Source organism: Cibotium barometz, chromosome 6, assembly GCF_041138505.1.
Source record: "Cibotium barometz isolate CiBa-2024 chromosome 6, ASM4113850v1, whole genome shotgun sequence".
Lineage (NCBI taxonomy): Eukaryota > Viridiplantae > Streptophyta > Polypodiopsida > Cyatheales > Cibotiaceae > Cibotium > Cibotium barometz.
The window spans coordinates 51,586,517-51,601,218 of NC_141051.1; the positions used below are offsets into that span (position 1 = coordinate 51,586,517).

General features: G+C 42.7%; 1 protein-coding gene across 3 annotated transcripts in view; it reads left to right on the forward strand.

The window, feature by feature from the left end:
• LOC147637851 (adenine phosphoribosyltransferase 1-like) overlaps positions 1 to 14,464 on the forward strand; it is a 77,499-nt gene extending 63,035 nt beyond the window's left edge. For all 3 annotated transcript variants that reach the window (XM_086799691.1, XM_086799692.1, XM_086799693.1), the window contains exons 3-6: positions 13,582 to 13,674; positions 13,811 to 13,960; positions 14,100 to 14,158; positions 14,241 to 14,464. In XM_086799691.1, the coding sequence (XP_086655817.1) occupies positions 13,582 to 13,674; positions 13,811 to 13,960; positions 14,100 to 14,158; positions 14,241 to 14,294 (356 nt within the window). In that variant the 3' untranslated portion in view covers positions 14,295 to 14,464. The remainder of the gene's footprint in view (positions 1 to 13,581; positions 13,675 to 13,810; positions 13,961 to 14,099; positions 14,159 to 14,240) is intronic.
• Positions 14,465 to 14,702: the final 238 nt, after the last annotated feature.

Consider the following 14,702-nt stretch of genomic DNA (forward strand, 5'->3'; position numbering starts at 1 on the left):
CGCCTTGTAGCCTTACGCTTTGTGGCCAGGCGTCTACACGCTTCCCCACGATGTCCACCTGCCGTGCGCTTGGTGTTGCTTCTGCTGCTGCGGGCGCTGCTGCTGCTGCTGTAGGCGCCTGGATGCGCCTGGTTGGCTGGGCAACCCGCTCTGTTGGGTGCGCTAGGCAGCGTGGGCAGCCTTAGCTGGGCTGCATGGACTGGGCAAGGCGACCAGTTGGGCAGAATGGACAGTGCGACCAGTAGAGAAATCAGCGCCAAGAGAGAGAGGATCAAGACAGCTACCTAAGCTCTGATACCAGTTGAATGGGAGAGATAATTAGGGTTTCATGTGGGAGACATACACACAGAGAAGAAGGGAGAGAGAGAGAGTTGTGGGGATAAGTCAACTCAATAGCATTGAGTGTGTGACTCCCCTATCACACATGTATATTGCACTAGTACACATAGTGCACTTAGTACATTAAAAGTACTAAGTGTACTATGTACTATAACTTATGGGCTTGTACACACTATAAGGGTGGGCATAATGCCTTTACCCCAATAATATTGGCACCATTGGCTGCAATAAGTATGACATTACCAATTCCCTTTACTGGATATGTGGTATGATCTGCACATGATACAGTGCGGCCTTTTGAAGCATAAACCAAGTGCTGAAATACATCTTTGCATGAAGTGATGTGGCTTGAAGCACCACTATCAAAATACCATGATGCATTCTGTCTGTCAGATACAATGCAAGACATATCAGTGTCTGAAGCACTTGGTGTGTCACTAGTACATGGGAAAAAGTGCCCTTGGTTAAGCCCTGTTCACACATAGCACTACCATAAGTGAGCATATGCCTACAATCTCCATGAAGTTAAAGTTGCCTGCCAGTTGGACAATGCATGATGTGGTAGATACTTCTTCCAATTTGACTTGCGGTCAAAGACATAAGATTTCAGCAAATCAAGCATTGCTGAATTTGCAATTTCACTCTGCCCATCCGTCTGTGGTGAAATGTAGAAGAGAAATAGAAGAGAAATTCAGCTTAGTTTCCGTATTATCAAATAGAGTGCGCCAAAAGAGACTAGTGGTGCGAGGATCATGGTCCCCCACAATTATCTTTGGCATGCCATGATGCTTGAAAATTTGGGCCAAAAAATATCTTTGCCATATGCTCTGGCTTTATGGTCTTTCGTATTGGAATGAAATGTGCCTGTTTACTGAACCGATCCACAATAGTCCAAATAGCATGATTTTCTTGCTGTGTTTTTGGAAGATCCATGATAAAATCCATGGCGATACTTTTCCAAGGCTGATTCGGAATCGGCAACGATTGAAGCAACCTTGGAGTCTTATGCCTGTCAAATTTGACCGCCTGTCAAATTTGACCTTCTGGCAAACCAGACATTGGCGTACATAATCATCAATGTCTTTACATATCTGAGGCCAAAAAAAAAACTTCTCCAAAGCCTATGTCCTACATAAGGTGGACTATATTCTTCTTTCCGGAAGTGTGTAAAATCTGAAAATGCAACATAGAGAGGACGTTTGCCCATCTCATATGCTTTTCAGACAACTAAAAAAGTACCGAAGACTTCGATGATCCGTGTTAATGATAAATTCAACTCCCAACAAATAATGCTTCCACATCGTGAGAGCATGAATTACTGTTGAAAGCTCTTTCTCATAAACCTACAAATGGAGTTCTGCATGTTGCAACCAACGACTTTCATATGCTACATGTCACATGCACTCCGCACTGTAGTGCATGGTGACAACTCATCATCAGTGCAACATTGTACAGTAGTAAAACCCTTTAGGATTTGATATTTGTCGTACGCCGTGACCCATTGTAATCCTCAGTCTTATCTACAGTCCCAAGTCAATCATAAAGTCATTCTCTTCAAAGATAATAAAGCAAATACTCCTAGCAATAGGAGGGGGCCCTTCAGTGGGTAATTTGGGACCCAATAAGGTGTACAGATCTCTCTCTCTCTCTCTCTCATATCTTAAAGTTTGAAGTGAGAAAGTGGATTGCTAAAGACTCGTGAAAGTCAGGATAAAGAAGGCGGTGCGAGACGTTGTGTGATAGAATCCTTCATTACGCATAATTCCGCTGCATGTTACATTGGTATCAGATTCAGCTTGTCCACACACACCACATCCTAGCGTGAGAGCATCCTTGGATGGTCATACTTCGCTCTAGCATGACCACCGACTTCAGTACCATGTCTACAGAGGAGAGTACACATCAGTAGGAAGACGTCTCCCTCGAAGGAGACCTTGCCTACTACCACTACAGATACCATAGCTCTACTCCGAGCACAGAACCAGCTTCTCATGGAGCGTCTCCAACTCTTGGAGGCAACAGTAGTAAAACCCACTCCTCCAGTTATCCCTGATTTCGTCACCCTCTTCTTTGAGACGGAACAACAAAGACGAGAGGTTGAATCCAAAAGGTAAGAAGAAAAAAGCAGACAGACGGGACTATGAGGGAGCCCAACGCAGGCTTGAAGAAGACTGGCGTTAGGCTGAACTTCCCGCTCGGGATTACCAATGAGAGCTCGATCGAGAGCACACGTTACTCGAACACCAACGGGAAAAGGAGGCCTTGCATCTGAAATATCAGCACCTCTCTTCAGTTTCCCCACCCATAGGTGCCCTAGCCAGCATCCCGCGACATCAACAACTGTCATCCGAACTCAACTGAATTTTAGTGAGTATGATGGTAAGTGTGATCATTTAGTTGTCAATCAATTTATTCATCAGTTTAATGCTTATTTTCCATTGGCAAAGCTAACAGATCCTCAAGACAAAGTCAACGTAACAGGTGAGGCAGTCACTTGGTGGCAGCATTGGTCTAGTATCCATACAGACCACATCACAGGTGTCACAACTTTTTGCTGGGATATCCCATGTCACGTGCACACCATTCAGGTGTACAGTGACATGGCATCATTTTAGCATCATAAACATCATCAGGATTTATCAGGCATTTTATGGACATTTAAATGAATGTTTTCAGCATGTACCACATGGTATGGGTTGGATTCAGCATTGTAGCATCACATTAGCCATCTAGACAAGCATTGGGACATTGTGGAGGCAGCCGACAGCATGTATAGATCTAGCCGACAGCATTTAAGTCAGCCGACCAGCCTTTTATGGCATTATATGGCAGTCGTGGGCATGTGCATCTGGCCGACTGCAGCCAAGCTGGCCGACCAGCACCTGTTCCCCATATAAATAGAGACCTCAGCATTTCAGTCCATCATATCATCTGACTGCAGCGTTTCAGCCCTCAACGCATTCAGTCCAGCAAAGCATTCAGTTCAGCATCTACATCAGTAAACAGCAGATTCAGCCAATCGCATCTATCTCCTCAGCGTTTCCTTCCCAGGTAACAGGAGAACATCTGCGTTTTCAGCATCACATCAGCATTGCATCAGTCCCAAAGCCATCCCTTCAGCGTTTCCTTCCCAGGAGACAAGGGAAAGACAGTGGGACAGCAGTTCATTCAGCATATCAGTATATTCAGCATATAGGCAGCATATTCAGCGTCATAGATCTATTCAGATCTCATTGTAACCGCATTCATCATCTAATATAGCTGCATTGCATTGCATTGACACATATTTGTCTATCTCTTAAACATCATTAAGTGCAGTTTAGTTAGACCAAGGTTGTGATTACTACGGTCAAAGACCTCACATGTCACATCCCATGACCTTAAGACCAGATTTCTCGCTCCCCAGTATTTGACCAACCTGGCAGATGAGTTCTATGGACTTAGACAAAATGGGTCAACCGTGCTTCAAATTTTCGGTAAGGTTATAACTTTAGCACAATAGTTAAGGGTTATCTGAGGCCAAGATGGATCAATTCATTCGTGGTTTAGATCCTAACATCCGGTTCAGAGTTCGTAACTTTAAATCCATCACATATGACCGGGCTTTGACTCTGGCTCAAAATGAAGAAATGAAGATAAATGGAGGCAAGCCTAAGCAACCGTAGTGTAGTACCAAACTCCAGCAACAGTACTAGCTCTAGGTCAGGGGGCTAAGAAAATCTTTGAGGAAAAGGCTAAAGTGGGCATCACTAGATGCTATATTCCTCTAGAGGAGCAAAGGAAGTACTAGTCAGAGAACATATATTTTTTGTGTCATACCATGGTAAGAAGGATTGCCATAAATGGCAAACCGAGCAAGCCTCCAAACCACCTTCTTCCATAGTTGCCACAGCATCTCTTGCTCCTCTAGCCCCGTCTACTATCACCAACACAGTTCAGCTTTTACCTTCTATGCATCCTATGCCATTCGTGGTATTTGATGCTAAGTAGGAGGGTGAGAGTGATGCTGCACAGAAAAGCCTCATCTGAGCTTAAGGGCCTCCAATTTGTAGTCCTATTTGAAATGGGCAGTTCTTAGGATGCCATCACTCCGCAGTTGGCTACCAAAATGAGATGTACATTAGTGCTCTATCATTTGGATGTGGACGGGTTCACACTTGGTCTCTGCACCCACATATCTCAAAAGGCACAACAGTTTGTCTTTGTAGTTCAAAAGGCCTCATTCCAACGAGATTTCATTGTCTCGCCTCTTTTGGGGTGTGACATGATCTTAGGAATCTAGTGGTTTCGTCAGTATGAGCCTATTCCCAATTGGGGGTAAGTCACTTTTACTCTCTCTAAAGGTTTTCTTGAGTCCATCATGATTCGTGGAGATAGAAGCATTCTTGGCATCGCGTTGATTTCTCATCTCCAGGCACGACGAGCTATCCGCAAGGGAGAGGAAGAAGCGTTGATTTATGTTCGTGCTCATATAGCTTCTATCTCTTCGATAGCGGCTATCTCATCTTCATCTCTAGTCCCACAATTAGCAGGCCTCCTATCTAGACACCAGGACATTATGCTTAGGGACGATCTCTCGCCCAGTCTTCCCCCATCCCGTCCTGAGGACCATCATATCGATTTGGTCCTTGGATTAGAACCTCCTAGCAGGTTCCCCTATCGTCTTTCCAAGACTTTAGAGGGCGAGCGAGAAAAGAACTTATTTGAGCTTCTCCAAGCCGGATTCATTCGTGTTGAGATATCGATCTCGTCTAGTGAGGCGGTGGACAGTGATGATCCGCGTGGGGGATAGGTCCCACACTTACAACACTGGCATGGTTGGTGAGATCATGGGTGATATACGGCCAGTGGGATGACAGGCTGTGTGACAGCCATTCTAGAGACTGGCATAGTTATAGTGCCAGCTCATTTAGTTGGGTTCACACTATAGAGAACTCTAGTATGTATTTGGTTGAGTACCTTTTCATATTGCGTGTACTCTTATCTTTGTATATGGTGTGTTGAGTGTTGTGTGAAGAAGAAGAAGAAGATTTTCAGCCTCTCACCTTGTGTGCTCTCTTTTAGGGTTTTGTGAGTGTGTGTGTGCTTGCAAGAGCTCAAGCTCTCTTTTCTCCTCCATCTTTTCATGGTTCAGAGCCTGGTTCATACTAAGGGCTGAGCTGCAAGCAAGAGAAGCACAGGAAGCGGTACGAGGGTAAGAGCTTTATCTACTCTTCCCTATTTGTGTTGGCGACTATACCCTTGTCGGGAACTCTACGGGAGGCACCGGCAAACGATCTCTGATTGAGGAGCTTTCTTCGCGGGAGTAAAGCTATAGGGTAACTATACTGTCCTATTGGGTCCCATTGGAACTATTTTTCAGGCCGAAAACACGTTTCGGGCGCGTTAGGACCTCCGTTTTTCAGAAAGCAGGCGATTTCGAGCATTGTGGGTCATAGCAGTCAGGTACGGGACGGGACGTATAATACGGCAAAGTATAATACGTGTATAATACGTCGTTTTTATCAAGCCAAAATAAAAAACATCATTTTTTTAAATAATAAAAAACGTGTATATATATATATATATATATATATATATATATATATATATATATATATATAATGTATGTACACACACACACATACATACATACATACATACATATACATATATACATACATATACATATATACATACTTTTTTTTTTGTAATATCTAGTGCAGTATATTTATATGCTCATAAATTTACATGATGGGAGGTCTCCTATACATACATACATACATACATACATACATACATACATACATACATACATATATATATATATATATATATATATGTGTGCGCGTGTGTGTACATAGTACATACATATATGTACACACACACATGTATATATACACATGTGCATATACAAATATATGTACATATAGACGTAGGTGTTAACATGCATACATACATGAAAAACATCAAAAAAGGTTATATATATATATATATATATATACATATACACGTGTATATACTCATATATGTACATATACATATAGGTGTTAACATGCATACATACATGAAAAGCATTAAAAAAGGTTTTTATTAATGTATGTATTAGAAAAAAAAACATTCAGCAAGTTTTTTATTAATGATAAAAAAATTTATGTTTTTTAAATAAAAAACGTTTTTTATTATAAAAAACGTTTTTTATTTTTAAAAAACGTTTTTTTAAAGTTTTTTTTGAAAAAAAATATTTTTTTTTCACGTTTTTTATCAATATATAAAAAACGCGTTTTATAGCTGCTATGTTGCGGGTAAGTCATCGTTTCTCTGTAGAACTCTGTTTTAAGAATTGCAAGAAGACAGATTGGTTGTGCAGACATTGTGTGTGGTCAACAGTTGCCATTGGGTGTATGTATGCACATTGAGGTCACTGGTTGTGACATTTGAGTGTAGTACAGTACCGCTGCAGAAAATACAGCAGTTTGTGCAGGACAAACCAGAGTGCTGGTTCTGGTAAATTTGGGTGTCTGGCAAGATGTCAAGTGATGGCATAAACTAGATTGTTGCTGAGAAGCTTGATAAGAATAACTTCCATGCTTGGAGATTCAGGTTGACAAATTTCCGGATGGGAAAGAGTTACTGGGACTATATAGAAGATGAGCATGAAGAGGCACCGGAGATACCGGAGATCAATCCGACTGCCGCAGATGTGAAAGAGTTCAAGGATTGGAACCAAGGAGCCAGAAAAGTTATGTATTGGCTCTCTATCAGTATATAGGACACCATGATTGGGCACATATAGGATGCCAAGTCCCCCAAGGAGGCTTGGGATACCTTGGTAAAACTCTATGAAACGAATACCAAGGCACAAAAGATACAGTTGAAGAATGAACTTCATACTATGGAGAAAAAGAGTATGTCTGTGAATGACTATGCATTGAAGATCAAGGGTATTATGGAATCCCTTGCATCTATTGGCGTTTCAGTAGATGATGATGATAAGGTGGAAGTCTATCTACGTGGTCTCGGGCCACAATACAAGGCATTCAAGACGTCTATTCAGACTCGAGAAAACATTCCCAATTTCACAGGTTTGGTGTCTATGTTGATTATAGAAGAGAAGAGCTTGGGTGAAGACCAACAGTCTTCACAAAACAAAAATAGTTCAGAGCAACACCACAAGTTCAGGAAGAGGACGAGGTAGAGGAGGCCGTGAACGTGGCCAAGGAGGTGGCCGAACAGGTAATCAGAATTATGGCCAGCAGCAGCAACAACAACAGTCCCAGAATTCAGAACAACAACACGCAGGTGGAAGAGGCCAATTCAGAGGCAGGGGGAGTCAAAGAGGTCGTGGAAATTAGCAAAGACAGTATAATGATACACGTGGATGCTTTTATTGTGATAAGCCTGGACATGTGCAGGCAGATTGCTATAAGAAGCAGGCTGACATGCAAAGTGAAAAATTGTAACAAAACAACTATGCATCCTCGAGCTGAAACAATGAGGATAATGAAAGGTTGTTTGTTATACAGCATGTCGTTAATGCCATGTCTGAAAATGTTGAAGCAACACATAAAGATGATGTATGGTACGTTGATTTTCAGGTGCTTCGAACTACATGACAAGTCATGGGGAGTAGTTCAAGGAGATAAAAAACCTTGAGAATTGTCCATGTTGGAGATGTGCCATTGTGTATGCAGGATGGCAAAGTGAGGTACCTTGCAGATGTACTTCATGTTCCGAACATAACAAAGAATCTGGTTTCAGTTGGTAAGATGATTGAGCAGGGTTTGCAAGTTCTGTTTAACCCTGATGGTTGTTATGTTGAAGACTTTAAAGACAAGTACAGGTTGGTTGCAAAAGGCAACAGAGTGGGCAGAATGTTTACATTGAATGTAAACATGCCTGAAGTGAGTGTTGCAATGTTTGCAAATGGTTCAGGAATTGTTGCAGACACAGATATTTGGCATAAAAGAATTGGACATGTGAATGTGCAGAGAATGAAGTCTATGCAGACTAAAGGAATTGTGACAGGGCTGTCAAAGTTTAAAGTTGAAGGTATGCAGAAAATATGTGAAGCATGCCAATTTGGAAAGCAAACAAAGCATGTATTTCCACGTGACAGAAATGTGAGCAGAAATGCACTAGATGTTGTGCATTCAGATGTATGGGGTCCTATGAAGACCATGTCCATGGGAGGCTGCAGGTATTATGTGACATTTACTGATGATCACACAAGGAAAGTGTGGGTATACTTCATGAAGGAAAAGGGTGAGGTGTTCACTCATTTTCAGAATTTCAGAGTTATGGTTGAAAAGCAAACAGGGAAATATGTAAAGTGCCTAAGGTCAGATGGAGGGGGAGAGTACTTTTCCAATGAGTTCTCTGAATTTTTGAAGAAGAATGGTATTCGGAGACAATTTACATGCAGATACACTCCGCAACAAAATGGAGTTGCTGAGCGGAAAAACATGCACATTGCTGAGATTGCACGAGCATTGATGGGAGAGAAGAATATGCCGCATAGCTATTGGGTTGAGGCTGTTTCTACAGCAGTTTAGATCATGAACAGGACTCCAACTGCAGCCATACATGATGTAACTCCAGAGGAGAGGTTTACTGGCAAAAAACCTGATTTGTCTCATCTGAAAGTCTTTGGATGCATTGCATATGTGCATGTGCCAGATGAGCTGAGAAGTAAGCTGAATCCAAAAGCTGAAAAATGTGTGTTTATTGGGTATTTCCTTTAGCAAAAGGATACAGGTGTTATAACCCTACTACACGTGAGTTGAGGGTAAGCAGGGATGTTGTTTTTGATGAGATGAGCAGTTGGTATGCTGCTGAAAAAGAAGCTGTTGGGGCTGATGTGAGTGGAAATATGGTTGCACAGAATACAAGTCAACAATCACAGTCTTTGAGTGGACCAGGAGAGTCTTCATCTAGTGGTTCAGTTGATAGACCATGGAGTGGCAAGTTGTGTCATAATACCAGTCCTGCAAATGTGATTAGTACATCACATAAAGGCAAAGAGAAAGTGGTTGAGCCCCTTAGTATGCCTGACATTTCTATAGGGCATTCTCATGTTGATGGAGAGTCTAGTGGCTCAAAGATGAGCCTTGATGAGGATCTTGGGATACCAGCTCTATGAGAACACCTGGTGTAAAGAAGGCTATGGAAGCCATGAATGCAAAGCTGCGAAGATCTGGGAGAGTGAAGAATCCTGTGCAGAGGTTTACCTATGATGGTTATGTGGCACATCACTATGCATACATGGCAAAAGTTGTACAGGTTGTAGAGCCCACATGCATTGATGAGGCCGTTGGAAATGTGTGTTGGGAGAAAGCTATGGATGAGGAGATGGATGCACTATATGGAAATGAGACTTGAGATTTAGTGCAATTGCTTGAAGGTAAGAAAGCCATTGGATGCAAGTGGGTGTACAAAGTAAAACATAACAGTGATGGAAGCATAAGCAGGTACAAGGCTAGATTGGTAGCCAAAGGATATGCGCAGACATATGGCATTGATTGTGAGGAAACTTTCAGCCCAGTTGTCAAGATGGCAACAGTGAGAGTTATAATAGCAGTGGCTGCGTCAAAGCAATGGTCTTTACATCAGATGGATGTAAAGAATGCATTCTTGCATGGGGATTTGCAGGAAGAGCTGTATATGTTGTAGCCACCTGGTTATGAGGATGTGAGTCACCCCGAGCATGTGTGTAGGTTGAAGAAAGCCTTGTATGGCTTAAAACAAGCACCAAGAGCATGGTCTGATGAGATTTCTGAATATCTTGTCACTATGGGCTTTCATGTAGTCAATGCAGATTTCTCACTGTATGTGGGACACAGTGACAGAGGGGTTGTGCTTGTTGTCATCTATGTAGATGACCTGATCATTACGGGAGACCATGATGTAGAGATCTTTGATGTAAAGATCTTGCTTAGATTGAAGTTTGAGATGAAGGATCTGGGGAGCTCAGATATTTCTTGGGCATTGAGGTGATTAGGTCACCACATGGTATTGGATTACTGCAGAGACAGTATGGCTTGGACATGTTGTCCAAGTATGGTATGACAGGCTGTAAGCCTATCTCAGTGCCATTGGATCAAAATGGCAAGTTGAGTGCAGATTCAGGAGAGATTTTGGAGGATCCTACTATGTATAGGCGCATAGTAGGAAGCTTGATCTACATGACGATCACCAGGCCAGATTTGAGCTATGCTGTTGGGTTGGTGAGTCAGTTTATGCAGGTTCCTCGGAAGCCGTATTTGGATGCATTGAGACGCATACTGAGGTATGTGATGTCTACTTTGCATTGTGGACTATTTTATGAAATTGGGACAGAGATATGTGTACATGGGTACACAGATGTTGATTGGGCTGGTAGTATCTCAGATAGAAGATCTACTAGTGGCTTCATGTTTTCTTTGGGGAGTGTTGCTGTGACTTGGAGCAGCAAGAAGCAGCCTACGGTTGCTCTATCCAGTACAGAGGCCGAGTACAGAGGTGCTGCTATGGCAGCATGTGAGGTAGCTTGGTTGAGAAAGCTACTTGCAGATTTGGGTCTATCAGTGGATAGACAAGTTGTCATTTTCTGTGACAACATTAGCAGTATACAGTTGGCCAGGAACCCAGTTTTTCATGCTCGCACGAAGCATATAGAGGTCCACTACCATTTTGTCAGAGAGAAGGTTTTGGCAAGAGACGTTGATCTTATTTATGTTAGCATAGAGGATCAGGTCGCTGACATCTTCACCAAAGCATTGGGTACAGAGAAGCTCCGCAGATTCAGAGCTTCGCTTGGTGTACATGAGATGGAGTTGAGCTCGAGGGGGAGTGTTGAGATATCGAGCTCATCTAGTCAGGCGGTGGACACTGATGACCCGCTTGTGGGATAGGTCCCACACTTACAACACTGGCATGGTTGGTGAGATCATGGGTGATATGCGGCCAGTGGGATGACAGGCTATGTATCAGCCATTCCAGAGATTGACATAGTTGTAGCGCCAGCTCATTTAGTTGGATTCACACTATAGAGAACCCTAGTATGTATTTGGTTGAGTACCTTTTCATATTGCGTGTACTCTTATCTTTGTATATGGTGTGTTGAGTGTTGTGTGAAGAAGAAGAAGATTTTCAGCCTCTCACCTTGTGTGTTCTCTTTTAGGGTTTTGTGAGTGTGTGTACACTTGCAAGAGCTCAAGCTCTTTTCTCCCCTACATCTTTTCAATTCGGCCATCTTCCTCACCATTTGCTGCACCCATCCTATTTGTCCAAAAGGACACGCCTTTGTGTAGACTATAGGGCATTAAACAAACTCACCATTAAGAGTAAGTTTCCTATGCCAAGGATTGAGTACATTTTGGAGCGTTTAGACGGTGCACTTAGATCGACCTCAAAAGTGCTTAGCATTAGGTCCGCATTTTTGAAGTTGACATTTCAAAAACAACTTTCTAGATAGAGCATGGTCGCTATGAGTTTGTAGTCATGCCCTTTGGGCTTACCAATACACTCGCAACCTTCAATAAAATGATGTTTAGGGTAAGTGTGTTTTCATATTTCTTGATGACATACTTATATTCTTAGCCACTGGGGAGTAGCATGCGAAAGATGAGAAAGTCTTGCAACTTTTGCGAGATAATGGGCTCTACATAAACGCCAAAAAGTCTATCTTCGGTGTTACAGAGGTTCAATACTTGCACTTAATGATACTTAAGAGATAGACAAAGGTGTCAATGTAATGCAATGCAACTATATTAAATGAATGCGTTTACAATGAGATCTAAACAGATCTATGATGCTGTCCTAAAGAATATCCTTCTTGGGATGAGAGAGATATGCTGGATGCTGATGACGAATGACTGATCCTTTCTCCAATGTTGAGGTCCACCCTTAGATGCGGGCTTTCCTCTATGTAGCAGGTAGGAAGATGAACTGTATGCTGCTGAATGAAGATGCTGATCTGTTGTATGTTGAACTGTGGTCTCTCCTTGCTCCCTAGATAGGAAACACTGAGAAGAGGCTTGAGATATGAGATGTTAAATGCTTAACTCCTCACTCACCTAGGGTCTTGGGGCTGAAGACCACAAACGATGATGAGATAATCGAGATGATCAACTGAATGTATGATGTGCTGCTTATATATGCTGTACTGATGCTGGTCGGGCAGGTATGCTGTTGTCGGCCAGGTGTCTGAGACCTCATGACTGCAATAAATGCCCTATTAATGCTGTCAGCTGCTGATGCAGCTGTCGGCTGGTCATAACAGGCCCGATCTGATGTAGTAAATGCTCTATATGCTATTGTATGCTTTATGTGCGGATGTAGGAGCTGAAACAGTCCCATACATGCTGTGATAAATGCTTGAATGCCAAAATAAATGGATGAATGCCTGGATAAATGGATTAATGCCTGCTAAATGGTTATGGATGCCATGTCAATTGTGCAACCCATAGGGTGTGCACGTGACAACTACCATGGGTGCCGTAGCAAACTCTGCCAGGATAATATCATGTGGGACTGATGGTTTGCTGCGTATCATACGGGAGAGCATCATGATCCGAGGCCTCTCTATCTTCGGCCATTTGACTGCTATAAGATCAGGTGCTCCATACATCAATGCCGGAGTGACCAAGGTGTCAGTCAAATAGCCACATCTTGGTCCTCGGCTTCTAGAAATGGGCATGGAAGCATTGTCTCTCCATGAAAGTGAGAGAAGTACCCCCTCACATTAGTCTAGCCTCTACAGCATGGCTCATCGAGAAGACCAGTCCAATAAAAGTGACTCCCAAGTATACATATGAGTGTGCAATCTCCACTGGGCTGCCTATGTAGGTGAGACTGAGTGAGATGTGAAAAGAGGGGATGTGTTGAAGATCATAACCTTGGTTTTCCCAAGTTTATTGTGAGATCCCACTGCGCACAAAAGTCCTGTAATTTGTTAAGATGCCTTTGGAGAATGTGCAATAAGCACAATGTCATTAGCATAAAGAAGTATGGACCTCCTATGTCAATGAAGGCTGAAATCTCGTCGATGTAGAGGCCAAAGAGTGGGAGACTGTGCATCCTTTCTTCACCCTGATGGTACTGGAGATCTCCTCTGATAATCCTCTTGGGCCTCTCACCCGCCCTATGACCGAATCATATAATGCAATGATCCCCCAGATCATGTCTGTTGGGGGGGAGAGAGAGAGAGAGAGAGAGAGCGCCTAGATCATGTCTGTTGGGAGAGAGCGAGAGAGAGAGAGAGAGAATTCTTGCTCTTTGCAGGGGTTGAAGCACGGGGCTTCATATTTGGTCCACCTATCGCTTTGGCACTCGGTGCCAAGTTTGTCCCCATGAGAAAACCCAAAAAGCTACCAGGTATTTTGTTGCATCTAGTGAAATCCTTTTTTGCCCTTATTTCTAGCTTTCCCATGCTCCTCTACTCAGCTTACACCTGGATTGGGTGTGCTTCTTTCATCTAAATAATCGTGTGGAATTCTTGCGTTTCGGACAGGTGAAGTGATTTATGAAGAGTACGTGCTTGAGTATGGAACGGATCGTTTGGAGATGCACGTGGGTGCAGTTGAACCAGGTGATCGGGCCCTTGTAGTTGATGATCTTATCGCCACAGGTGGCACGTTGTGTGCTGCCGTTAAATTGCTTGGTAATCTTCGCTTCCTATACTAATTTCAGAAGCTAAAAAAAGAACAAAAATACCAGTGTTAACTAAAAATGGAACAGATTATTGCATCTTTAAAAGTTGAAGAGAATGCACATCATGTGTGCTGTTTTTGTGTATCCAGAGAGGGCTGGAGCTGAAGTGGTAGAATGCGCATGCATTATTGAAATACCTGAACTCAAGGTTAGTCTAGAGTGCAAGTATGGTTGAAGTAGAGATTCCAGTGAATTGTTTTGAGCTTTTGGTCGTTTTTGTACTTGTGCAGGGACGGGAGAGGTTGGCAGATAAACCTCTTTTCATTTTGATAGAAGCAGAGTAATGGCTGTGACTCGATACAATATTTTATTTTATTTACATTACAATTGACAGACATAAATTGATCGCTGTCAGGAGGAGCAGTGTTTAAGCATTTAATTTTCTATTTGAGAGTCTGGAAGTATAGAAGTGTACGGGCTGTATTTTTCTATATGAATGTGCGTGTGTAACATCTACAGAAGACCCGAAAGGCCTATGAGACCATGAATAGTACAATGATACCATGGGTATACTACAGTGCCATGAAAAAACTAAAAAAGAACACGGAAACTGAAACTGATCATGACTCTATAAGCCTCCTGATGGGATGGTGAGGGCATGCCATGTCATCGGAGAATCTCATGGATCTGTATGTGTGGTGGACATCCTCATTGCTTTGGGTCGAGGGTGCTTGGCACGTAGGATGGAGTAG